Source organism: Notamacropus eugenii, chromosome 6 (assembly GCF_028372415.1).
Source record: "Notamacropus eugenii isolate mMacEug1 chromosome 6, mMacEug1.pri_v2, whole genome shotgun sequence".
NCBI lineage: Eukaryota > Metazoa > Chordata > Mammalia > Diprotodontia > Macropodidae > Notamacropus > Notamacropus eugenii.
Window position 1 is genome coordinate 151,586,555 of NC_092877.1, and position 26,918 is coordinate 151,613,472.

General features: G+C 37.5%; 1 protein-coding gene across 10 annotated transcripts in view; it reads left to right on the forward strand.

Moving 5' to 3' along the window:
- Nucleotides 1–26,918, forward strand: part of MND1 (meiotic nuclear divisions 1) — a 111,851-nt gene that overhangs the window by 21,199 nt on the left and 63,734 nt on the right. For 9 of the 10 annotated variants that reach the window (XR_011969732.1, XM_072621292.1, XM_072621296.1 and 6 more), the window contains one exon: nt 3,370–3,518. Coding sequence is in view for 9 of the 10 variants with exons in the window: in XM_072621292.1 (XP_072477393.1) it covers nt 3,370–3,518 (149 nt within the window). In the remaining variant the exon portion in view is untranslated. Of the gene's footprint in view, nt 1–897; nt 989–3,369; nt 3,519–26,918 lie in introns of those variants that run through there. The other variant, XM_072621297.1, reaches the window with a different exon arrangement.

Consider the following 26,918-nt stretch of genomic DNA (forward strand, 5'->3'; position numbering starts at 1 on the left):
CATAGGGAGTCTGGATTTTGGCTCTGCCATTCCTGGGGATTTTCTTTTGAGGATTCATTTCAGGAGGTGATCAGATTTTTTTTTGTATCTTTATTTTGCCCTTATAGATCTGGACATTTTTTCATTTATTATTTCTTGCAATATAGTGTCCAAACATTTTTTAAATTCATGAAATTAATTGATTCATAAATGATTTTTCTTTGACATCTTTTTCAGTTCACTTGTTTTTTATATCAAATATCTTAATTTTATCTATTTCTCTTTCAGTCTATAGATTTTGTACAGTATTTATTGTTTTCTCATGGGGTCATTGATTTTTGTTGTTGTTTTCAAGTTTTCAGCTAATCCATTTCCTAGTTAAGATTTACCACTTTCTTTTCTAAATGACTTATTATCCTTTCAATTCTTTCTCCCAGAGTTTTTATTTCATTTTTTATCTCTTCTCATTTATTTTAAGTATCCATGTAATTCTTGCAGAAAATCTCTTTTCTTTGAGTTTAAGCTTGAAGTTGTTATAGACATACTCCTTTAGGGGAGTAATCTCTAGATTTGAAATAATTGTTGATATTGGTGAGTGTTTTCTTTGATTTACTACTTTGCATCTTTGCTTCCTGAATTGAGGCTATGTGCCAAACCAAGGCCAGGCTTTGCCCGTTTCTGTACTGTAGTTGAGATCTTCAAGCCTACTTGTATCTCCCTGAGATAGCCAGTTGTTGAACTTCCACCCTGCAGGGTTCATCCTCCTTGCATCTTTGAGGTTCAGAACATTATTTTGTAATGATAATTACATCATTACTCCAGAATGTTAGAGACCTCAGAGTTCCTGGCCTGGGGTGTCTTGTTCTGAGTGCCCGAGCCAGGTGTTGGTTGATGCCTGCTACTGTACCCCTGGGTTTCCAAGGGCCTCAGCCTGGGGCTTTCTGACCATCCTAGAGCTTTCTTAGGGGAGCCTTCCTGTCTTGCTTCATCTGGACACAGAGCCACACTGGCAAGTTGTACAGGATGAGCTTTGCTGGCTCATTTCCTATTAGGTCCCTTTTCTATTGCTCATGGACTGCTAGATGACTTTTTGTACCTTTTAGGAGTGGGAAAAGTCACTTATTACAGTTTCTCTTCATCCATTTTTCAACCTAATGTGGACTTCAGGGGTTTCCAGGAATTAGTATATAGGAACTAGGTAGTCTTGTTATTTGTTCAGGCAATCATCTTGGTCAGATTTTTGAAAGTTTTAAAAATCTCCTTTATCTCCTATGAGCCTTCCAACAACCCTCTGAAGTAGATTCTCCAGCTTTATTATTCCAGTTTTAAGGAAGCCGAAGCTATGGGATACTGTGACTTGATATGAACCCAGGTCTTCTGACTAAAAGTCCTGTCCCTTAATTAAGCAGAATTTAGCTGAAGATACAGAGAGCGTGGTTGAAATCTTTGTGACAAATTAATTTTAATTCCCAAAATTTAAGGAGCAGCTGATTAATAATAGCATCTATGTAGCACTTTAAGGTTTGCAAAACACTTCACAAATTTTAATTCATTTGATTCTTACAACCATAACAGGTATTTATATAGCACCTACTCTGTGACAGGAACTCTACTTGGTACTTTGTAAACATCTGATTTGATTTTCACAGCAGCCTCCATGAAGTAGGAGCTGTTATCCCCAATTTTACAGTTGAGGAAACTGAGACAGAGATTAAGTGACTTATCAAGGGTGACACAGTCCAGGAGAGTCTGAGACTGGATTTGAACTCAGGTCTTCCTGACTCCAGGCATGGCATTCTTTTGGTTATGCCAATTAGCTACTTTATAACATTTTCATAATTATATATTTTCAAGAAATCATTACATACAGGTGAACTCTTACTTTCTTGGTCAATTAACTAAGTAACATCATTCAGTGATGTTCATTTCTTTTCAAAGTTGGAAAAATTTAAGTCTGTTGCATAGTGATACGTTCATCACTGATAATACATGATGAACAGCCTGAGTGCTACACTGGTGTAGTAGCCTCGCAATGTCAAGAGAAAACAAGGAAAGTCCCAGCCTATTGGGGATCCTCCATAGTGAAGCTCATGGGGGAACATGGACAAAAGATATGAAAGGAGTGAGTACAGATTGTTTGCAGTCTTCGTAGATGGAAGGAGTTCCCACATGATAAGAGCACTGGTCCATTGGAATATTTGTGAGAGGTGCTAACTTATACTTTACATTGTTTTACAGGCTTACATATCAGTATTTATTTGTATTTACTTTGAACATTTTGTTTTCATACATGTCTAGTCATTTATAAAAATGGATGAAAGTCCTAGAAGCACATTTGACTATGTAACCTCTTTACCATTAAGATGTTCAGTTTATTCTGTTGTGTGTTGACGTTTCTTTCTATTTATTTCAAAGCCCTAAGTCAGTTTGCATGTGCCTGTATTTCACATGGGGAATGCTATGTTATTACAAATGCTTTTGATTTTCCTGAGAGACTGCATGGTACACTAGATGAAGGAAGTCAAGAGGAGCTGGGTTCAAGTTGCCACCTTTGACCTATTGATGAACTGCGTAACTTTGTAAAGCTAGGCAGGTAGGCAGGCCAATGAAAGTTCTGAGAAATGTCTGGAAAATGAATACATTTCAAAATAAATAAATTTCAAAATTTTAAAATTCAAAATAAATGAAAAGATTAAAAAATAGATCAAAAGCAAGAATTAAGTTAAAAAAATTAAATGTGAGCATGTGATGACATTGGGGCAAAGAACTGCTTTGAGAAGAGGAGACCACCATGCTCAGTGTGTCAAGTTTGGCATCCTCAGCATCATGCAGCCTTGGCCTCTACTTAAAGGGTCTGGATAATTTTACAAGATTGTTTCCCATACGTCTTCTAAATCTTACCTGAGGTTCTTTATATAACTGCATCCAGACTGATAGAGACTCTCTGGACTCGTGCTTCTGTAATTTATCTTACTGCCTAGGAGTCGAATGTTTTGCCCAGTATCACACAGCTAGCATATATCAGGGGCTAGATTTGAACCCAAGTTGTCCTAACTCCCTCCATCCACTGCACCAAGCTGTCCCTCAGAAAAATCAAGGACAGTAATGTCAAAGGTAATAATTTTATTTCCCATGTTAAAGACAGGCACATGCAAACTGACTTAGGCCTCAGGCTCTCCCTGGTGTACCCTGTAGTCCTTTTGGACCCTAGGTTCTTTTGAATACAGTCCAGACCTTAAGAAGATCAAGAAGATTATTGAGATGTGTATTTCTTTCTAAGGTGCATTTTAATCCTTTATAATGTAAGTGCCATTAATGAAATTTTTCATTCATGGGTTATGTTTATCTGATTCTAATTTAAGTTTATAATATTGCTTCTCTTTCCGGTAGCTGCTATGTCAGTAAAGGAAGTCCTTCAAAGCCTTGTTGATGATGGTATGGTGGACTCTGAGAGAATTGGGACATCTAATTATTTCTGGTCTTTTCCAAGCAAAGCATTGCATGCAAGGAAACGAAAACTGGAGACATTGTCAACTCAGGTAAGTAAGCATTAGGAAAAAATGTAGGCCTTTTCTTTGTGAAAAGAGAATAGATTTTTAAAGTCTTTCAGTGATAGCAACAGATGGCAGAATAGTTAGTGTATCAGGCTTAGTTTCAGGAAGACCTAGTTCAAATCCTAGCCCTGGTTACCTACAAGTGACTGGGTAAAGACTAAACCCGTAAGGCATAGACACTTTCCAATCTCTTGGTGGAAGGAATTTCTATGCCTGGAGTTTCCTCTTTTGTTGTTCAAAATTCCTTTTAAATAGAAAAAAAAATCCATTATGCACCATTAAAATAAAGAGAAAAGGCCTAGAGTATATTATTAATACATCACTAGGAGTAAAATAAATTGCTAAAAATGTTACTCAAAACGTTTTGGCTTTTTTTCCCCCACAGTGGGGAACTCTATAGAGAAATTCACTCCAGCCGTAATGATTGGGCAATTCTTCTGCAATTTATAGTCTTAAAGAGGTAATATTGAGTGTCTTACCCTTGGTTACACAGCCCGTGTATGGGTCAAAGGTGGGAACTTGAACCCAGGTCTTCCTAACTCTTAATCTGACTGTTTATTCACTGGTTGGGAATGGGGATGGGGGGAGAGGAATATGGTATATTTGATTTTGTTAGAAATTGACATATCAACAACAAATAAATAGGATTGTACTGCATATTTTGTTGTGGTGGTTTGAAATAAAATATCTAGATTGTAACCTACATTGTTTTTCAATCTCTGTGTGGCGAAGTTATTGGAAGAGACTGCAACATATAACTTAGGGAGAATTAAGCAGATATTGGGTAGAAGATTGTCCTAGAGGTGTATGACACGAGAAGGAGATAGGTTGGCCAAAGATAGTGAGTGATAATAGAGAGTGAGGGAAAATTGATGGGTAACCTACATAACCTATTGATATCCAGATAATAAATATCAGGAGATCTCAAGGAAGGCCACCAGCATTGGGATGGCTTCCTCTGAAAGGATTATGAGAAAACATGAGTCCAGTGAAAGGTTTTTAACTTTTTGGAGAGGTAGCTTTACATTAATCAAAATTTTATGGCACTGTGTTTAATCCTGTCAGGGCTTTTTTTTTGTCTTTCTTTTTGCTAACTAACTTAGTGTCTTGTGTCATTATGTGTATGTGTTTGTCCTTCGTTGCCAAAGAAGACCATGCCATCAGAGAAATAGTAACATGACTTGGACTTGACTTTGTTTTGAGTGAGAGAGGGTGCTTGCGTACCTAAATTGTCAATAGTAACATTGTTCGTGCTTATTAGATTCTCATTCTTGAAATAGTCTCATGTTAATGTGTCTACTCTGAATATCATCCATTCAAGAAATGCCTTCACAGGCTTAAATAGGATTTGTTTCTAATCATATGTCTAAAGTCCATGATAGTTTTGAAGGTAAGAGCTAAGACTTTTCAGTGTTCATGTTTTCATTAATTAAAAAATGCTTTGGATAGAGAAAAATTCAGTTTTTATCTTGGACAAATATCTCAAGTTGTTTAGTACTAAATCAAGCTTTGTATTAATGGGCCAATGGTAGACAAATTTATTTTAATAGAAAGCTTCAGCAACACAACATAAGCCTCCAAATTTGCAGTCAATTAGTATCTTTTAAGCCAATTTCATTGCCACGATTTAAGAGCTCACAAGAAATTTCCTGAACTGTTTCACATCTAATTATTTTTAATGAGCTTGCCATCTTTGGAGCCCTCTACCACCATTTGTTTTCAAAAATGTCCTATGACTTTTTAAACACCTTGAACTAAACATTCAGATTATGATTTTGCTAACCTAGCAGCTTAACAGTGATATCAGCATTTGTCTTCTGGGTCCAAAGTCCTTTCTTTCTCTTATTGGGTCAGTTCCAAGCATTACACTCTTTTCTGGGTATTTGTTTTTACCCTTGGACAGACTCTGAATGCTTATAAAAAAATCCTATTCAGCTTTTCATCCTGGAAGACATTTTCCTTTCATCTCATTTGGGATAGATGTCAGAAAATGGATTTTTATCTCCTTTTAATTCTTCTTACTGTTAATTTCTAGGACTTGACCTAGAAATACTTTTTTTTGTCCAGAAATATAGGAAAATTTCATTTTGAGTGTCTTTAGGTCTGAAACATATAAGCAGCTAGCCTGTGTTTGTGTTCATCCTTCGTTGCCAAAGAAGACCATGCCATCAGAGAAATGATGACATGACTTGCATTTGACTTTGTTTTGAGTGAGGGAGGGCTGTGCCAAGAAAGTATAGGAATTTATTGTGATTCATTCTCTGATAGCTGGTAGCTATTGAGTAGTATACAAAATGGAACTTAAAATGAAACTTTTTTTTTTTTTTAAACAAAGTGGATCTTAGCTAAACCTCTCTGTGCCTGTTTCCTCAAATTCTGGTAAAATGAAAGGTTGTGATAAAAATGATTCCTGATGTCCCATTTCTGAATCTTTGGATCTCCTCACGAAGTTTCCCATTTGACGTGGGGTGTGCTGGGTAAACTGAGCTTGCCTTATCTTACTATGGCAAAAATGATAATTTTCACCTAATTACCTAACAGTACCTGAAAAAGAAGAGATCCACTGAATGCTGAAGAAAGGAAATAGTCCTATTTATAAAATTCAGGGTGCTATAGTGAGATTGTTTTTGGAAGGAAATACTTTTAATAAATATATGGAGACTTCTTTTTCATACTATATCTTCCTTAATTGTGGAAGTAGTCAGTAAAAAGAGCATTACACTGTTAATTGCTTTAGAGATTCTCATTTTACCCTAATAAGCATTTTGTTCTTACTTCACATAACAAGATTTGAACATTGCCTTTCATAGGAAACTCATAACTCCCTCAGCATTTCCAACCAACGCAGAAAAAACAAACTTTGGTATAATGGAGAATAGTAGTGTCTGATTCCTTGCTTTATATTACTGTCAGTACTCTTCCCCTCCCCTAACCCTCAGTCCATTCTACCTATACTACAGCTATCACAAAAAACCAAACCAAGCAAAAAAAAAAAAAAAAAGCCACCAAACCCAAATCCTTCTCTCTAAAGCCTTTGTGGATTGAGGATAACCACAAATCTGCCTGGGGCTGGAGTAATTGAAAAGTGATTTGGTTTTGATATGCTAATGAATACATTAGCATATACATTATGTCTGATATTCAGATTAGCATTCAAATGTGCCTATTCACCGATGACCTTGCAGTAATTCCATTTGAGTTTGAGATCTACAAAAAATCTCCAAGACAAAAATCCATGGTTTATTCTTTAGTTCCTAGGATCGTACATCTAGAACTGGGAGGGAACCCAGAGACCATTTCTTCCAACTCCAGATTTGTGTTGATGAATAAACGTAGATACAGAAAGATTAAATACGCTATTTGAAAAAATGTTAAATATTTTAATGATTATTTTCAGTCACTTTACCAAAATCATCCCTGCATCTTTTTACAGAAAAACAGTTAAGTCAAAATAGAAGGCTATACCAGCCATATCTGACAGTGTATCTAGCATTCTATGCCAGGAGTTCAGCACCTCTCTTGCTGTTCAGTCATTTCTGACCCTTTTTGACTCCATTTGGGGTTTTCTTGGCAAAGATACTGGAGTGGTTTGTATATCATTATCTCCCTTTTACAAATAAGGAAATTGAGACCAGAAAAGTGAAGTGACTTGTTCATGGCCCCATAATTTGAAAAGTGAAGTCATTTTGCCCATGGCCACATGATTTGTAATTGTCAGATTTGAATCCAAGCTTTCCAGATTCTAAGGTAAGGTTTCTGCTTACTCTTCTCAGACTTTTGGGGTTTGAGGTAAAGGAGTTTTCAGGGGAGTTGAAGTGATTTGTCTGTGGTCACACTAGTAGAGATGAGGATAGGATCTTAATTCCCAAAAGAAAAAGACCATGTCTTTGGAATCTGGACCCCAAAAAGGAAAAAGCCTTTGGACTTTCTCACGTGGCTCAGGTCCCTGGCCTTCACCTGGGTCAGTCTGTCCTCAGTTAATTAACTGCCCGTTCATTTGCTGCATCTGTCCCCACCTTAGACAATCACTTCCTTAATTCCATCTAGACCCCTTCTCTGTTCCCAGTCTTCTATATAAACAATCCATCTTGTCTCCATGAAAGTGTTCAGATTCCTTAAGAATCTAGCCAGTATGACAGATTTTTAGAATCACACCCCACCTTCTATCAGTGTTCTAATGAACCTTGTATTTGACTGAAAGAAAGTTTGGGTCAAATTCATTTGGGTGGGACCCACGAGTCACCATTTTGGGGTCCCAGAACTCCTAAACCTCAACAGTAGGATCAGGAGAGACATTAGAGCTAGTCTCCTAAATACCAGTCTCATGCGTTTTTCACAATATCTTACCAACTCTCATGATTGCAGATATTAATTTTTTTCATTTTAGGGCAAAGCTTCTTAATCCCAGGTTCCATGAGCTTTTTTTTTAACAAATATATTATATAGATAGATACAAAGATATAGATAATTATTTCAATATAATTGGTTTCCTTTGTGATACTAGTATTTTATTTTATGCCTTATTCTAATCCATTCCAATGCAATAAACATTCAAGTCCCTATTATGTGCCAGGCTCTGTGCTAAACCCTGGGTTTATAATGAATAGACAAAAAGTTTTTACCCTGAAGAAATTTACAATTTAATGAGAAGGGAGGGAGGACTACACAGAAAGGAAATCTAGAAATGGCTGGGGGTAAGGAGGATACAGACTAGACTCCAGAAGATACCTAGTGTGAGGTTATCTTGTTCCTTGGTGTTGAAACCAAGCAAAGCAACAGATTAAAAATGGAGAGTGCTGGGGTACAACTCCTGCCTTCTACAAAGGAAGGCTTTGGGAGGAATTTGTACTTTGCCCTCCAGCCCTCCAAACTGAAGGAAGAGGAGGCTGGGGGAGGTGATGCCAGTCTAGTCTTGAGTTGGTAACATAGGTATCCATTGCACAAAAAAGGGTTAAGAACCCCTATTTTAGAGTATTTTTGGAAGAGCAAGTTGATGAAATTTATTTATTGTGCTTACTAGGCAACAAGATCTTGAAAGTTTTCTTTGAAAGACACTAATTTTATTATTTTGTTTTTGAATCTTATGACTGAGCACAGAATGATAAATTTGGAAAGTTATGTAGGGGACTGTTTCATTTGTATGGCTAAGTGAGATTCATTCTACTGAGAAATTATTTAGCTTGGCTTTGTAAATGGGCAAAATATTTTTTTCCTTTTCCATATTTGACTTGTATTAAAGTCCATGGCAATGACTATTGATATAAACAAGTACAGAGCAGATGAGACAGTTGCTAAAGAGCCCACAATGTTAAAAATTCCAATCTATTTTTATTTATTGTTTTTTTGATGCTTCAAAAAAAAAGTCTTCCTTTTTGCCTCCCAATTATTCTCTTTTGTAGCAAAGAAAAAGTTAAAGCAAATTGATAATGGTCATTTTGTGCCCCCAGTATGGAATAAAGATAAATATGTTTTGTAACCATCTTTCTGGAAGAGATTACGTTAATCTACATTCTGGTGTTTTTAGCGTACTTTGTACAAGTCTTTCCAGCTTTCTCTGAATTCCTCACATTTACCATTTTTTACATAGGATTAGAGATTTGGAACATCAGAGGTCACCCAGTATAGAAATATTCTGTCACTCATGTTTTAGGACCACAAAAAATCTGCATGAATATTTTGTTCTGGTAATTGTTTTCTTAGCAGTTTGGGTATATGCTGAGAAGATTGCTGGGTCACTTCAGTAAATTTTCTTTCATTAAACTGTTTTCAGAACATTTGGACAAATTCACAGCTTTCCCAACAATGTAATAGTGTGTCTGTCTTTCCCCAACGTTGACTTTATTCATTTTATATCATTTTTGCCAGTTTGCGGAGTATGAAGCAAAACCAGAGATGTTTTAATTATGCATTCTTTTAGCCTGTTCCATATGGTCCATTTAAATTTGCTATTCTTTTGAAAACTGATCATATCCTTTGAACATTTATGTATTAGGAAATGACTTTTGGTTTTGTATATTTATGTCAATTTCTTATTTAGTTTTGATATCAGACATTTGCCAGAGATATTTGATATAAAGATTGTTTTCCCATTTGACAATGTCTTTTTATTATACTGTTTTTATTTTTTAAAAAACTTCATAGTTTTGTGTGATCAAAATTGTTACTGGCTTTTAGATTTTAGCACTGGCAGAGACCTGAGATGCTATTGAATTCATCCCCATCTTTATATATTTACATACATGTGTATGTGTATAAATATATATGTACATAGATACAAAAGAGATAGATAGATAGATAAAGGAACTAAAGATCAAAGAAGTTAAATTATTTATTTACCTAGGGTCCCGCAGCTATTAAGTGTCTTTCTGAGGCAGGATTTGAACCCCAGTCTTCCTAAATTCAGTGTTTAGGTTGAGTCAGTAAATCTTTTTTTTTTTTTACCTCTCCCCTTTAAACTTTCAAGCTATTAAAAAAAAAAAAAAGGTATCACCCTACATCTTTCACAAGGAGATTTTAAGACTTTATATTTATGTCATAGGACAGCTAGGTGGTTAGTGGATAGAGTGCCTGGCCTGAAGTTGGGAAAATCAGGAAGACCTGAGTTCGAATATGGCCTCTTACTAGCTGTGTGACCTTGGGCAAATCACTTAACCTTTTTTTCTCAGTTCCTCATCTGTAAAATGAGCTGGAGAAGGAAATGTTAAATCCTAAGTGAAGTGTTGAAGAAATGAAAATGACTGAACAACAGCATTTATGTCACAGTTCATTTTCTGTCCAAAACTACTCAAATCCCATCTAAAAACTGTTTCCTCATTCTCATATTTTAAATAATTTACTTTTCTTTTAAATCACAGTTCCCTTCCTAGTCTTCAGGCAAAATAAAATCATCTATGAGAAAGGCAGCATTTTACATCCTAAACTAGTTAAACTAATTTTCTTTTTTAAAAAAATTTATTTATTGGAGGGAGGAGCCAAGATGGCGGAGTAGGAAGATTCACATATGCTAGCTCTGAACCATAGCCCATAAAGTATCTGTAAAAAAGAACTCCCAACAAATTCTGGAGCAGCAGAAGCCACAGAACAACGGAGCGGAGGAGATTACTGTTCCAGAGAGCCCTGAAAACCTGACTTGAAAGGTCCATCGCGCCCCGGACCCGGAGCAGAGCCCAGCCCTGCCTTGGCCACGCAGCACCGAGAGTAGCGGATCTGAGCAGGCTTCAGGGATGGAATCTCCAGTGGCCACGCGGGTCCCTCCACCCACGGGCGCTGGGGGTGAGTGAGAGAGTCTTTTTGGCTTGCTGGGAGGGGAGCAGGGTGTCTCCATGACTCAGGCCCCCTCGGGAGGCAGCAGTAGAGGCAGCAGCAGACCAGGGCTCCCAAAGCAGGCAGGAGCTCAGATCCATTGTTGAAGGTCTCTGCATAAACCCCCTGAGGGAACTGAGCCCCGTGTGGCTGCCCTGCCCCCACCTGAGCACCTGAACTGAATCTCACACTGAATAGTAGCCCCGTCCCTGCCCAAAGCCCTGAGGCTAGGAAGCAGCATTTGAATCTCAGACCCCAAGAACTGGCTGGGAGGATCTGGAGGCGAAGTGGGTGTGAAGAGAATATTCACAAGGCAAGTCACTGGCTGGGAAAATGCCCAGAAAAGGGAAAAGAAATAAGACTATAGAAGGTTATTTTCTTGCTGAACAGGTATTTCCTCCCTTTCTGATGAGGAAGAACAATGCTTACCATCAGGGAAAGACATAGAAATCAAGGCTTTGGTATCCCAACCCACCCAATGGGCTCAGGCCATGGAAGAGCTCAAAAAGGATTTTGAAAATCAACTTAGAGAGGTGGAGGAAAAACTGGGAAGAGAAATGAGAGAGATGCAAGTAAAGCATGAAAAGCAGGTCAACACCTTGCTAAAGGAGACCCCAAAAAATGCTGAAGAAAATAACACCTTGAAAAACAGGATAACTCAATTGGCAAAAGAGGTTCAAAAGGCCAATGAGGAGAAGAATGCTTTCAAAAGCAGAATTAGCCAAATGGAAAAGGAGGTTCAAAAGCTCACTGAAGAAAATAGTTCTTTCAAAATTAGAATGGAACAGATGGAGGCTAATGACTTTATGAAAAACCAAGAAATCACAAAACAGAACCAAAAGAATGAAAAAATGGAAGATAATGTGAAATATCTCATGGGAAAAACAACTGACCTGGAAAATAGATCCAGGAGAGACAATTTAAAAATTATGGGACTACCTGAAAGCCATGATCAAAAAAAGAGCCTAGACATCATCTTTCATGAAATTATCAAGGAAAACTGCCCTGAGATTCTAGAACCACAGGGCAAAATAAGTTTTCAAGGAATCCACCGATCACCGCCTGAAAGAGATCCAAAAAGAGAAACTCTAGGAACATTGTAGCCAAATTCCAGAGTTCCCTGGTCAAGGAGAAAATATTGCAAGCAGCTAGAAAGAAACAATTTGAGTATTGTGGAAATACAATTAGGATAACACAAGATCTAGCAGCTTCTACATTAAGGGATCGAAGGGCTTGGAACATGATATTCCAGAAGTCAAAGGAACTAGGGCTAAAAGAATCACCTACCCAGCAAAACTGAATATAATACTTCAGGGGAAAAATTGGTCTTTCAATGAAATAGAGGACTTTCAGGCATTCTTGATGAAAAGACCAGAGCTGAAAAGAAAATTTGACTTTCAAACACAAGAATGAAGAGAAGCATGCAAAGGTAAACAGCAAAGAGAAGTCATAAGGGACTTACTAAAGTTGAACTGTTTACATTCCTACATGCAAAGACAATATTTGTAACTCTTGAAATTTCAGTATCTGGGTACTGAGTGGGACTACACACACACACATGCACATGCACAAGCACACACACATAGGGACAGAGTGCACAGAGTGAATTGAAGAGGATGGGATCATATCTTAAAAAAATAAAATCAAGCAGTGAGAGAGAAATATATTGGGAGGAGAAAGGGAGAAATGGAATGGGGTAAATTATCTCTCATAAAAGAGGCAAGCAAAAGACTCATTAGTGGAGGGATAAAGAGGGGAGGTGAGAGAAAAACATGGTTTACTCTCATCACATTCCACTAAAGCAAGGAATAAAATGCACACTCATTTTGGTATGAAAACCTATCTTACAATACAGGAAAGTGGGGGAGAAGGAGATAAACAGGGTGGGGGGGATGATGGAAGGGAGGGCAGTGGGAGGAGGGAGCAATTTGAGGTCAACACTCATGGGGAGGGACAGGACCAAAAGAGAGAATAGAAGCAAAGGGGGGCAGGATAGGATGGAGGGAAATATAGTTAGTCTTATACAACACAACTATCATGGAAGTCATCTGCAAAACTACACTGATTTGGCCTATATTGAATTGCTTGCCTTCCAAAGGGAAGGGGTGGGGAGGGAGGGATGAAGAGAAGTTGGAACTCAAAGTTTTAGGAACAAATGTCGAGTACTATTCTTGCTACTAGGAAATAAGAAATACAGGTAAAGGGATATAGAAAGTTATTTAGCCCTACAGGACAAAAGAGAAGATGGGGAAAAGGGCAGAGAGGGATGATAGAAGAGAGGGTAGATTGGTGATAGGGGCAATTAGAATGCTCGGTGTTCTGGGGTGGGGGGAGGGGACAAAAGGGGAGAAAATTTGGAACCCAAAATTTTGTGAAAATGAATGTTAAAAGTTAAATAAATAAATTATATAAAAAATATTTATTTATTTTTAGATTTTGACATTCGTTTCCACAAAATTTTGAGTTCCAATTTTTCTCCTCATTTCTCCCTTCCCCCTCACTGCATAATACCTTGCATTCTGATCACCCCTTCCCTCAGTGTGCTCTCCCTTCTGTCACACCCCACTCTTACCTTATCCCCATCTTTTCTCTTTTAGGGCAAGATATATTTCTATACCTCATTACCTGTATTTCTCATTTCCCAGTTATATACAATAACAATGCTCAACATTCGTGTCTAATACTTTGAGTTCCAACCTTTCTCCCTTCCTCCCTCCCCACCCATCCCCCTTGAGAAGTCAAACAATTCAATATAGGCTATATATGTGTCGTTTTGCACAAGACTTCCATAATAGCCATGTTGTGTAAGACTAACTATATTTCCCTCCCTCCTATCCTGCCCCCCATTTATTCTGTTCTCTCTTTTGACCTTGTCCCTTCCCAAAAGTGTTTACTTCTAGTTACTCCCTTCTCCCATTTGCCCTCCTATCATCCTCCCACCCCATTTATCCCCTTCTCCCCTACTTTCCTGTAGTATAAGATATATTTTCATACCAAATTGAGTGAGCACGTTATTCTCTCCTTCAGCCAAATGTGATGAGAGTAAGCTTCACTTTTTCCCCTCTCACCTTCTCCCTTTTCTCCTCCATTGGAAAAGATTTTTCTTATCTCTTTTATGAGTAATAATTTGTCCCATTTCATTTCTCCTCCCAATATATTCTCTCACCCTTTAATTTTATTTTTTTTATAGATTTCATCCCTTCTGATTCAACTCAACCTGTGCTCTCTGTCTACATATGTGTGTGTAATCCGTCCACCTACCCAAATACTGAGAAAAGTCTCAAGAGTTATAAATATTATCTTTCCTTGTAGAAATGTAAACAGTTCAGCTTTAGAAAGTCCTTTATGATTTCTCTTTTCTTTACCTTTTCATGCTTCTCTTGATTCTTGTGTTTGAAAGTCAAATTTTCTTTTCAGTTCTGGTCTTTTGATCAGGAATGCTTGAAAGTCCTCTATATCATTGAATGACCATTTTTTCCCTTGAAGTATTATGCTCGGTTTTGGTGGGTAAGTGATTCTTGGTTTTAATCCCAGTTCCTTTGACTTCTGGAGTATCCTATTCCAAGCCCTTCAGTCCCTTAATGTAGAAGCCGCTAGATCCTGTGTTATCCTGATTGTATTTCCACAATACTTGAATTGTTTCTTTCTAGCTGCTTGCAACATTTTCTCCTTGACCTGGGAACTGTGAAATTTGGCCACAATATTCCTAGGAGTTTCTCTTTTCAGGTCTCTTTTAGGAGGTGATTGGTGGATTCTTTGAATATTTAGTTTGTCCTCCGATTCTAGAATAACGGGACAGTTTTCCTTGATAATTTCATGGAAGATAATGTCTAGGCTCTTTTTTTGATCATGGCTTTCAGGTAGTCCCATAATTTTTAAATTGTCTCTCCTGGTTCTATTTTCCAGGTCAGTTGTTTTTCCAGTGAGATATTTCACACTATCTTCAGTTTTTTCATTCTTTTGGTTTTGTTTTGCAATTTCTTCGTTTCTCATAAAGTCATTAGCTTCCCTCAGCTCCACTCTCATTTTTAAAGAACTGTTTTATTCAATGAGCTTTTGAATCTCCTTTTCCATTTGGCTAATTCTGCTTTTTAAAGCCTTCTTCTCCTCATTGGCTTTTTGAACCTCTTTTTCCACTTAAGTTAGACTATTTTTAAAGATGTTATTTTCTTCAGCATTTTTTGGGGTCTCCTTTAGCAAGCTGTTGTGACTCACTTTTCAAGCTCTTCCATGGCCTGAGCCCATTGCATATTCATTTTGGAGGTACTGGATGCAGAAGCTTTGACTTCCTCTGACAGTATGCATTGTTCTTCCTCATCCAAAAGGGTGGAAGGAAATACCTGTTCACCAAGAAAGTAACTTTCTGTGGTCTTATTTTTTCCCCTTTTTGGGGAATTTTCCCAGCCAGTTACTTGATTTCTGAATTCTTTGTCAAGAGGAGGGTCCTACTGCTCTTTCTCCCCCCAGGACTGTGCTTGGGGCTGAGATTCAGATCAGCTGCTCAATTCCCCCAGGGGCTTTAGGCCCAGTGTTTCACAGATGGACACTGCAGCTGCTGCCACTACTGCCACCACTGCCTGGGGCCAGTGTTGGAGGGGACCCTGCTCCCTCCTTCTCATTTGGGAAAACCCTCTCACTGACCTTTGAAGCTGTCTTTGGTGCTTGTGGGTTGAGGGATCTGAGACCCTTCTTGCTGGGGATTCTGCCCTGGAGGCCTGTTCTAGTCCTGTTCCAACTGGTGCCATGCAGCTAGGGCTAGGCTCCGCTCCACTCAGCATCCCATGGGATAGATCTTTCCTGTTGGCCTTCCAGGTTATCTGTGGCTGGAAATCTCTTTCAGTTTGTCATTCGGTGGCTTCTGCTGCTCTAGAATTTGTTGAGAGTCATTTTTTACAGATATTTTATGGACTGTGGGGAAAAAGCTAGAGTATATGCATCTTTCTACTCTGCCATCTTGGCTCCACTCCCGAAATAATTTTCTTTATGTGAAAATGTTTTCTGACCCTCTTAGCACAAAACTATTGTTTATGAATGAGCAGGACCTTACATGCCTACTCACCCATCTATACCAAATGTTTTTGAGTACTTTGTACAGAATTAAAGGCCTTCTCAATGAATAATTTATAGAGCACAAGCTTCCTTAGTTCTGTTTGATTCCGGGTAAAAATCATAGTTAACCTTTATTCAGGAACAGCCTATCATACAGCAAAATTCCACGTTGTTCACAGGCTGTCATACCCAGTCTTAGAATTAACCAGGTGGGAGTATTTCCTGTTCATAAAGGAAGTAGCATATTGGGGAGACTGAGTTAAGAGAATCCTACCTTATCAACATTGTTCTCTCTACATTCCCACAGACACACATCTACCTGTAGCAGTCTCAGATCACACTCCCTTAGAATGGCACATGGAATTTCCCTTGAATGATAGATTATTGATTTGAAGACAAGTCAGACAGTCATACCTGAAACCAAACCAAAATTGAGAACATATCAAATTATAGTCCCAAGAGATTTTATCTAAAATGACAAATTTCACTTATCACAGTTTAGGGCTAGATAGAGTTATTTTTTTTCTCATGTTACAATATCAGTTAACAGGAAACATGTACAAGGACTTTTCTTATTCCTCCTTTCTAGTTTAAATCCATCCTGGAGCAGAAATCAATCATTAGAAATGAAGAACAATCACATTCTGGAGTTTCACACATATAATGAATACAGGATAATTCACTCAAAACCCAGAAAAACCCACTGGCTACTTATTACAAGCCTCCAGACCAACAGATATCCATATCTGAAGGTGTTGCATATTAACCCCTAAGAGAAAAGTAAAATCTTTAAATCTAGGGTCTGTTAAGAGTAAGTTGGTTCAAAGATGTAAGTTCAACACATACTATTCCAGGTAAGGTCAATTTTCATAAGCAGTGGCCAAATAATCTATCAGATAAAAATCATTCTTTATAAAATAAACTTCTAAGTCCCCTTACTTCAACTGGAATTTCTCATTAACTTCACAACATTTCTTGTGTAGCTTTTCTCAAAGTTGATAAGATTTTAAATCCAAGAGATAGAAAATCTGGCAAGTACCCCAAAACAGATTAATACGTCATTACAAAGTCTTTTGTACTTTTCCCAAACTGTAAGTTATCATTATCCATTGTAAGGAAAAAATTTACTGAATTAACTAAATTCATCATTTTACAGCATGCTGATAAAAAGAGGAATTCATTTTCTAATGATACAATTTCATCGTCCTGTTTTCTAATTAATAGCATTTTTTAAGACAATGATTCAAAATACAAGAAAAATTTAAATTCTAACAATAATATAAGTGGTATTATGGATTTTTAAATCATAAAGTAAAACTTATTGCCAGTCAAATAACATCAGTTCACTTGATTGCATTTCCAAATCATCTAACATAGAAAATGACTTTATTTATCTTTCAGTTTGGTATTCTATACTAATTGCCTTCAAAAGCCAGTATAGAGTAATTTTGAAGCAATTACACTTTTAATTCTTATTCATGCAGTTTCTAAACATATTGCCTTGAGGCCAAGTATCAAGTATATTTTTCAATAAGGACTGTTCTTTCTATAGAGGGTCAGATGTCACAATTATTCTAATAGGAGAATACATCTCACTTTAAGTGAGACCCATTATAATTTAGTTTTGTGACAGATTCATTCAAATCTGAATTTACAGTAATAATTGGTATTTAAAATTTCAGTTTTCCTAACGCCATTAACTTCCAGCATCTCAAATTATAGAGCTCACTGCTTTCAATTTGCTCAGTTCCAAAGATTTTTGGTGGTAGTCTCACATTCTTATCTTCCTCTTTTGAGACACATGAGGCTCTGAAGATTGGAACACACTCTTCTAATGGTCCTTTAAAGACAGAATTTTAATATGCTATATTGAAATTATTTCGTTCTATAAATTTATTTCTGTGGTTTCCATTAAGTAAACGTTATAGCTTGATAGAATATTGTCTATCTTAAATTGCTAACAGGCATTTCTCCTACTGGTGTCCACAGATTTACAGGCGTAGAAAGTTTCTCATATCCTTTTTATCTTAATAAGATCAAAACCTCTTCAAACTTCAGTTTCCGTAACTTGAAACCCTTTACTTTCAAACTTAGTATTCACATTGTCAGTGCAAGTGGACTCCAACTTTCTTTGTAGTTCCACCCATTCTCCTCTAATCTCTACTTTAATCCTTCTCATTCTTTTTTTTCTTTTCCAGTAGACTTCAGTTAAAGCCGTCCAAATTTCAGAACTGCATCTTTCTTGTTGCACTTTGATTCAACACTTCTCTTAAATTCACTACTTTCTTAAGTCCACCTCATCTTTACCTTTCAGACATACGCTCATCTAACACTTCACTGAATCCCTTATGTACAAATAAATGTTCTTATGTTGTACTAAGAAATTGCAAAATTTATACATTCTGAGTTGCAGAATCTACTTCAGTTTTTTTTTAGGTGACTTCATTTCTAGTTTATCCTAACAGTAACATTCTGTTGAATCATTCACAGAAGAAAATAGTGTTAAGATACAGCATCCTTCTCAGATCAAATTTTAACCTGATAAGACCCAAAGGCTTCAGACTGCAAACTGTTCTTCTGTTTTCTTGCTTTAAGGCCTTCTTATCATTCTCCAGGTAGTTAAATCAGCTTCTTGCTTTACACTAAAACAATAAATCTGTACATCTCCAGGGAAAGGAGAGAGTAATAGAAAGGTGTGCTGCTTGTGTGTACTTTAGTTCTAATGGACAGCAAATTCTAAAAACTCACCAAGATATTTAATATGAAAATCTTCAACCGAAAATTTGGAAGTTTACAGCAAAATATTGCATTTCATTTGCAAATATAGTCTATAATTAGTTCATAATGCCATAAATTTCCATAAACCAGGAAAAAATAATTTTCTTATCTGTCTTTACCTCTGCAACCTCTATCTGGCAAGGGTTGAGAAGACAAGAGGATAGTATCTTGCAGTTTTTCCTATCTATTGTAAACCTTATCTCCTGCTAAAAGTCCAGTTGAAAGACCAGTAGAAGTAAATCCCTGCTTATTAGGAAAGAGTCTAGCATCAGAATTGTAAGATATTGTAGAGACCTGGGAGAGCTGTTTTGGGTATGAAACTTCATTAATCATCCCCACCTCTCAGCTCCTTCTGGGATTTTTTACAGCAGTCTTTATGGCTGTTAGGTTTTCCCCTTTAAAATCAACAAGGTAAATATAACCTTGTACTCACGGGAGGGCTTCAGAAGTGTAAGCCCTAGTCTTTCTTACCTTACTGGCTTGTCTCTAATAGTCAGGGTAGGGCAGTGTGGGAGGTGTTCAGGGAGGACTAGCACTTCTGGTGTAAGGGCTTGCTGAGCACCCACCTGTCACCCAGCTCTCACCTGTCACTGCAAGAAGCTTTCCTCAATAAACCTCCCCAGGCCAGACCAGGTTGAGGGAAGCCAACAAGCTCTACCCCAGCATGGGAAGACTTCCCCGGTGAAATGGGCGGAAGAAAACGACTGGTTCCACCCTCTGTAAAGGCAGCTGAAGCACTTAGAGCACTTTGTCAGCCATCAGAGACACCCTGATTGTTATCTTGTCACTGGCTGTCAGTGAAGAGAGAAAGAGGCTGATGACTTTGTGAGATTCTGCCCCACTTGTTCACGGACAAGTCAAGGCATCGTTCTAGTTATGGTCTTATTGGTTATTGGTCTTCTTCCCACCTGAAGGGTGAACCACAGCAGTAATAATAGTTACCAGGGGTTTGAGAGGAGAAATACCAGAAAAGAAAGAAAAAGAGAGCAAAAGATCCACCAGAAGACTAGCCAAGGGCATCACTACTCCCACAGCCTTCAGGACTATTAATTTGTGGATCAGAGCAGCCTGAGCAGTTTCCTTGGCTAAGGCCCCTAACACAGACCCCCTAACTTTCTGGACACCCTGAATCCTTAGTCTTAAGACCTATCAGTGTCCTTGAGTCCACATGTGGCCTTCTAGGTCTTTGGGTGCAGCCTTGCGACTGAGTTCAAATTTTACAGAACAAATCCTTTTATGAAGGGGATTTGTTCTGTGAAGTTTGAATTTAGTTAAAGGGCTGCACTTGAGGGCCATATGTGACCTCAAGGGAGGTTGCAGATTCCCCACCCCTAAATGGAATCTCCATCCACAATCCACCAGCCAAGCATCTCTCCTCTCTTCCTGGTCATTACAACTGCTTTATATTCAGAAGACGAGGAAGTCTGCAGTCTGAGTCTTTAGTCCTCTGAACCAGGGAAGTTTGTAGGAATATCTCAGTGCCTTTTAGGAAAACTAGCCTAATTAAGTTGGGGGAAAACAGCCCTTTGTTTTGAGCCAGAATCAGGATTTAAGTTCCATCTCTGAACTTATTAGCAGCTGTATGCTTTTGGGCAAGTCTTGGAACCTTAGTGACCTGCAATATTTGTAAAGCAGTAGCTACTTATAATAATTTCTTTTTGGTTTGATACTTATGTTAACTGTTTTCCTAAAGTTGAATTGTTCTTGTGTACTTGGTATAAGTCCATTGTGGGTCATAATGAACAGTTGTTTTGGCTACATATTATAGTCTTTTTGCTATGATTTTATTAAAAATGTTTACATGTCATGATGGCAATAGAGGTAGACTGAAGTAGCAAAGATCCAAGCACAATGCATTTATTAGCGAGGCTAGCAGTAGTCCATAAATGGGGTTATCAGTGATTCCTCAGTAGTCAAGACTCAGAGTGAAGAAGGGCAGAATCTTATATGGTGATAAACAAGATGACAGAACAGAATCTCAAACAAAAGGTATTTCTCATCCTGTGTCCTCAAGGTGTTTTGTACATGGTCAATGTTCACGTGGTTACTTAAATTATCAGCATTCCTTGTAGGTATATACTGTTTCATGTTTCATATATACTGAGCAGATTTTTAAATCTTAGAGAAAGAACTTTACCCATCTTGGTTTTTTTTTTTAATTAATTAATTAATTAATTTAACTTTTAACATTCGTTTTAACAAAATTTTGGGTTCCAAATTTTCTCCCCTTCTGTCCCCTCCCCCCCAAAACACCGAGCATTCTATTGCCCCTATCACCAATCTGCTCTCTCTTCTATCATCCCTCTCTGCCCTTGTCTCCATCTTCTATTTTGTCCTGTAGGGCCAGATAACTTTCTGTACCCCTTTACCTGTATTTCTTATTTCCCAGTGGCAAGAACAGTACTCGACAGTTGTTCCTAAAACTTTGAGTTCCAACTTCTTTACCTCCCTCCCTCCCCACCCCTTCCCTTTGGAAGGCAAGCAATTCAATATAGGCCAAATCTGTGTAGTTTTGCAAATGACTTCCATAATAGTCGTGCTGTGTAAGACTAACTATATTTCCCTTCATCCTATCCTGTCCCCCATTACTTCTATTCTCTCTTTTGATCCTGTCCCTCCCCATGAGTGTCGACCTCAAATTGCTCCCTCCTCCCCATGACCTCCCTTCCATCATCCCCCCCATCCTGCTTATCCCCTTCTCCCCCATTTTCCTGTATTGTAAGATAGGTTTTCATACCAAAATGAGTGTGCATTTTATTCCTTGCTTTAGTGGAATGTGATGAGAGTAAACTTCATGTTTTTCTCTCACCTCCCCTCTTTATCCCTCCACTAATAAGTCTTTTGCTTGCCTCTTTTATGAGAGGTAATTTGCCCCATTCCATTTCTTCCTTTCTCCTCCCAATATATTTCTCTCTCACTGCTTGATTTCATTTTTTTTTAAGTTATGATCCCATCCTCTTCAATTCACTCTGTGCACTCTGTCTCTATGTGTGTGTGCTTGTGCATGTGCATGTGTGTGTGTGTAGTCCCACCCCAGTACCCAGATACTGAAAAGTTTCAAGAGTTACAAATATTGTCTTTCCATGTAGGAATGTAAACAGTTCAACTTTAGTAAGTCCCTTATGACTTCTCTTTGCTGTTTACCTTTGCATGCTTCTCTTCATTCTTGTGTTTGAAAGTCAAATTTTCTTTTCAGCTCTGATCTTTTCATCAAGAATGCTTGAAAGCCCTCTATTTCATTGAAAGACCAATTTTTCCCCTGAAGTATTATACTCAGTTTTGCTGGGTAGGTGATTCTTGGTTTTAGTCCTAGTTCCTTTGACTTCTGGAATACCCTATTCCACTCCCTTCGATCCCTTAATGTAGAAGCTGCTAGATCTTGTGTTATCCTGATTGTATTTCCACAATACTTGAATTGTTTCTTTCTAGCTGCTTGCAATATTTTCTACTTGACCAGGGAACTCTGGAATTTGGCCACAATGTTCCTAGGAGTTTCTCTTTTAGGGTCTCTTTCAGGCGGTGTTCTGTGGATTCCTTGAATATTTATTTTGCCCTGTGGTTCTAGAATCTCAGGGCAGTTTTCCTTGATAATTTCATGAAAGATGATGTCTAGGCTCCTTTTTAGATTATGGCTTTCAGGTAGTCCGATAATTTTTAAATTTTCTCTCCTGGATCTATTTTCCAGGTCAGTTGGTTTTCCCATGAGATATTTCACATTATGTTCCATTTTTTCATTCTTTTGGTTTTGTTTTGTGATTTCTTGGTTTCTCATAAAGTCATTAGCCTCCATCTGTTCCATTCCAATTTTGAAAGAACTGTTTTCTTCAGTGAGCTTTTGAACCTCCTTTTCCATTTGGCTAATTCTGCTTTTGAAAGCATTCTTCTCCTCATTGGCTTTTTGAACCTCTTTTGCCAATTGAGTTAGCCTATTTTTCAAGGTGTTATTTTCTTCAGCATTTTTTGGGGTCTCCTTTAGCAGGTTGCTGACCTGCTGTTCATGCTTTACCTGCATGTCTCTCATTTCTCTTCCCAGCTTTTCCTCTACCTCTCTAAGTTGATTTTCAAAATCCTTTTTGAGCTCTTCCATGGCCTGAGCCCATTGAGTGGGCTGGGATACAGACACCTTGACTTCTGTGTCTTTCCCTGATGGTAAGCATTGTTCTTCCTCATCAGAAAGGAAAGGAGGAAATGCCTGTTCACCAAGAAAGTAACCTTCTATAGTCTTATTTTTTTTCCTTTTTCTGGGCATTTTCCCAGCCAGTGACTTGACTTCTGAGTGTCCTCTCCACCCCCACCTCGCCTCCAGATCCTCCCAGCCAGTTCTTGGGGTCTGAGATTCAAATGCTACTTCCCAGCCTCAGGGCTTTGGGCGGGGGAGGGGCTGCTATTCATTGTGAGATCAAGTTCAGGTGCTCAGGTGGGAGCAGGGCTGCCTCACAGGCTCTGTTCCCTCAGGGGATTTATGCAGAGACCTTCAACAATGGATCCAGGCTCCTGCCTGCTTGGGGAGCCCCTGGTCTGCTGCCGCCTCTGCTGCTGCCTCCCGAGGGGGCCTGAGTTATGGGGGCACCCCACTCCCCTCTCGACCCGCCAAAGTGACCCTCTCACCAACCCTCGTCACCTGTGGGTGGAGGGACCCGCGTGGCCACTGGAGATTCCATCCCTGAAGCCTGCTTGGATCTGCTCCTCTCGGTGCCGCGTGGCCAACATAGGGCTGTGCTCGGCTCCACGTCCACAGTGCCAAGGACCTTTTGTGAGAGGTTTGCAGGGCTCTCTGGAACAGAAATCTCCTCCACTCCACCGTTCTGTGGCCTCTGCTGCTCCAGAATTCGCCAGGAGTTCTTTTTTACAGATGTTCTGTGGGCTGTGGGTTCGGAGCTATGTGTATGTGCGTCTTTCTACTCCGCCATCTTGGCTCTGCCCTGCCGCCCCCCCCCATCTTGTTAAGAAAGATATTTACTCTCTTTTGGTTGTAAAATAGGGCATCAGGATAAGGCTTGGTCATCTCAGTTATACTGTAACCCTTAGATTATCCTCAAGCCAAAAGAGTGCTCAAAAAGATTGCTATTTTTGCTTTGCAAATACATCAAGGATTATGTCCAAGATTAAACATGTTGTATAATATTCAATTGTACTTTCAGATATAAAATTTATTTTATATATTGAAGGGCTGTTTATACCAAAACCACGTGGAACTTGGAATTTGAATGAAGAGCATTAAATTGATCATTTAGATTGTAGCTGTGAGATTCAAAAAGACAAGGTAGGAATATTGGATCATGGAACCTGAGAGCCCATCAAACTTCCCCACTGGACAGATGAAGAAACTGAGTCGCAGAGAAATCAAGTGACTTGCTTAGGATCTCACAGTTATTAAGTGTCTAAGGCTAAATTTGATACCGTGTCTCCCAGATGCTATGTTCAGTGCTCTATCTACTATACTACCCTGTTTAGAACAGCAAATACGATACATTTAGAATAACCTTTTTGTGCTCGGATCCTGATTTAATAGCTCAGTCATATACATGACCTTTTTTCATGATCTTCACCTATATAAAACCCAAGCTAAACTTTAAATATAACTTTAGTATAACTTAAGTATAACTTATAAGTATAACTTAAGTAACTTTAAGACTAAAAGGATGAAATCTTTTACATGAGAGTACTAAAATAAATATAAAATAGGAAACTTATCTCAAGGCATTAAGTTTGAAAAGTATTCTCGGTATTCCTGAGGGGATCTGAAAGGCATCGCTCTTTACGAGGAAAACATGGATATAATAAACAGTACTGCTTTCTTTGTGAATGTAACAGAGATTTTTGTTAAAAAGTTCCTTTTTTATTTTAAACCACTGACCTCAAAGGAAAGAATTAATTACAGGGGGAAAGAAATTTCGTAATCAAACCACTAGCCAGTCCTTTAAAGAAAGATTTCCTAGAAAAAATTTATCTGTTAAACTTGGATTAATGAAAAATTCTGTAAAAACATAATAGATCCAAATATTGCAGGTATTATTTATCTGAAGGAAAAAAAGTTCCAAGAATCAGAGAAGCCAAAATCAAAGAGGAGAAATTTGTGGACCTTCAAATAAGGGAAGCGATGAAAGATGAACATTTTGCAAACCATGAAAAATGACATTAAAAGGAAATCATTTTAAGGAGTGAGCAGAAGAATTTTGGGGAAGCTTATAAGGCAGGAAATTTCCAAGAAACTGTAAATGACTGTTACAAAGCCTGTATAATGTGACATGCCAGTTAAGGTCCATTTCTTGGTTACAGGGCTACTCCTTGAAAACATAGGATCTCTATATAACTGATGAGTATGGGGAGTTCTTACAGCAAGAAATCTTTATAGTGGAAAAATCCATGTAAGTTATATCAAAGCATGCTGGCTAACTGTCATTGGACACTGAGAAGGGATATTATAGAAGCAAAATGCCACAGATAATTCCTGTATTTCATTAGTAGTTGCATTTTAGGTGAATAAAATAAACATGTTTTTAAGTGAGGAAAAGGTTTTTAAAAATATGAATCTGATTCCTGCTTTAATTTGATAGATGTAAAAATAGTACCTCAAAGTTGTTTTAATATGCTTTTCATTATTAGATTAAAATGTTTTTGAACACTTAATAGTTTATTAATAGTATACATTTTTTCTTTGGAAAATTATTTGTTTTGTTTGTGCTTAAAACATTGAAAGTAAATCAGTGGACTAGTGGAATAGACTAGACTAGACAGAGAAGACACAGAATTAATGAAACCCAGTAATCAAGCCTATGTTTGATAAATCAGAAAACACCTAGGAAGGAACTTCCAGTTTGAGAAAAACTACTGGGAAAACTAGAAAGCAGTGTGTCAGAAAATACTCTTAGGTCAGCTTCTTATACTAAATTCCATAATAAATTCAAAATTTGTATATGACCTAAATATTTAAAACCCTATCATAAAAAAATTAGAAGAGAAGCAGATCATATTTCTTTCACAACTATCAATAATGTATAAAGTCTTAAACAAATAGATGATAGAGACTATGACAAAAGATAAAGTAGGTAATTTTGACATTTTGATTACGTGAAATTGAAACTAGGTGATGCAAGTAGATAGAGCACTGGACCTGGAGTCAAAAGGACCTGAAGTTCAAATCTAGCCTCAGACCCTTAGTAGCTGTGTGACCCTGGGTAAATCACTCAACCCCAATTGCAAGAAGGGAAGAAAGAAAGAAAGAAATTGAAAAGCTTTTGCAGAAATATAATGAACACATCTAGGATAAGAAGTGGTCAAATGTGAAAAACAGCTTTGTATCAAAGATCTCTGCTAAGAGTTTTATGTCCCAAAATATATAGACAAATAACAAATACCTTTCAGCCAAAAGCTATTTTCTTTATATTAGAGATCAAAGAATAGGAATAGGAATTAGGTTGGAGTGAAAGTATATGAAGGCATAGGTCCTTCTATATTTTATATTGTAAGTTTTTATTTCTCATTCACTGTAGATATTGTTCACAATCTGTTATTTTTGCTTGTGATTATTTCTCATTCACTGTAGATATTGTTCACAATCTGTTATTTTTGCTTGTGATTATTTTGTTTTCGTTTTACAGAAATTTATTTTGATGTACCTCAGCATATATATTTGGACCTTAATAAATATCATTATTCTGTTTTCTTGTATTTTTTTCCAATTCATTTTTTGTTTAAATCTTTTCAACCCTCTGGAATTCACAGTTACATAGTATGAAATGTGTGTCTAAATCCATTTCCCATCAAATTGCTAACAATTTTCCCCAATTGTATTTGCTAAACTAAAACTCATCTCAGTTTTTATTACCTGAAGGTTTATCATACTGATCTTTGCTTGCTTGTTTAATTATCTGTATTTTCTTACATTATGTATTTCTCTTTTTTGCCTACTGCCTGATAGTTTTGATATATACTTTCTAATATTTTCAAAGTCTAGATGAAACACAAGACCACTTTAATTAGTTTTTTTAGCCTGCCTTAGTATTCTTACACATTTGTTTTTCATTTAAATTTCATCAACTTTCAAGAAACTTCTTAATGTTTTGATTGCATTAAATAGGTAAACTAGGCATTGCGTTAAAGAGGGAAATAAGTTTGGAGAATATTGCCATTTTTGCTATATTAATTGAATCCCTCCAGCTTGTCTTCTTTTTTCAGTTATTATAGTTTTTAGCCATGTCTTACATGGGTACTGTGTATTTTTAGATAGGTTAATTCACAATTTTTAAAATTTTA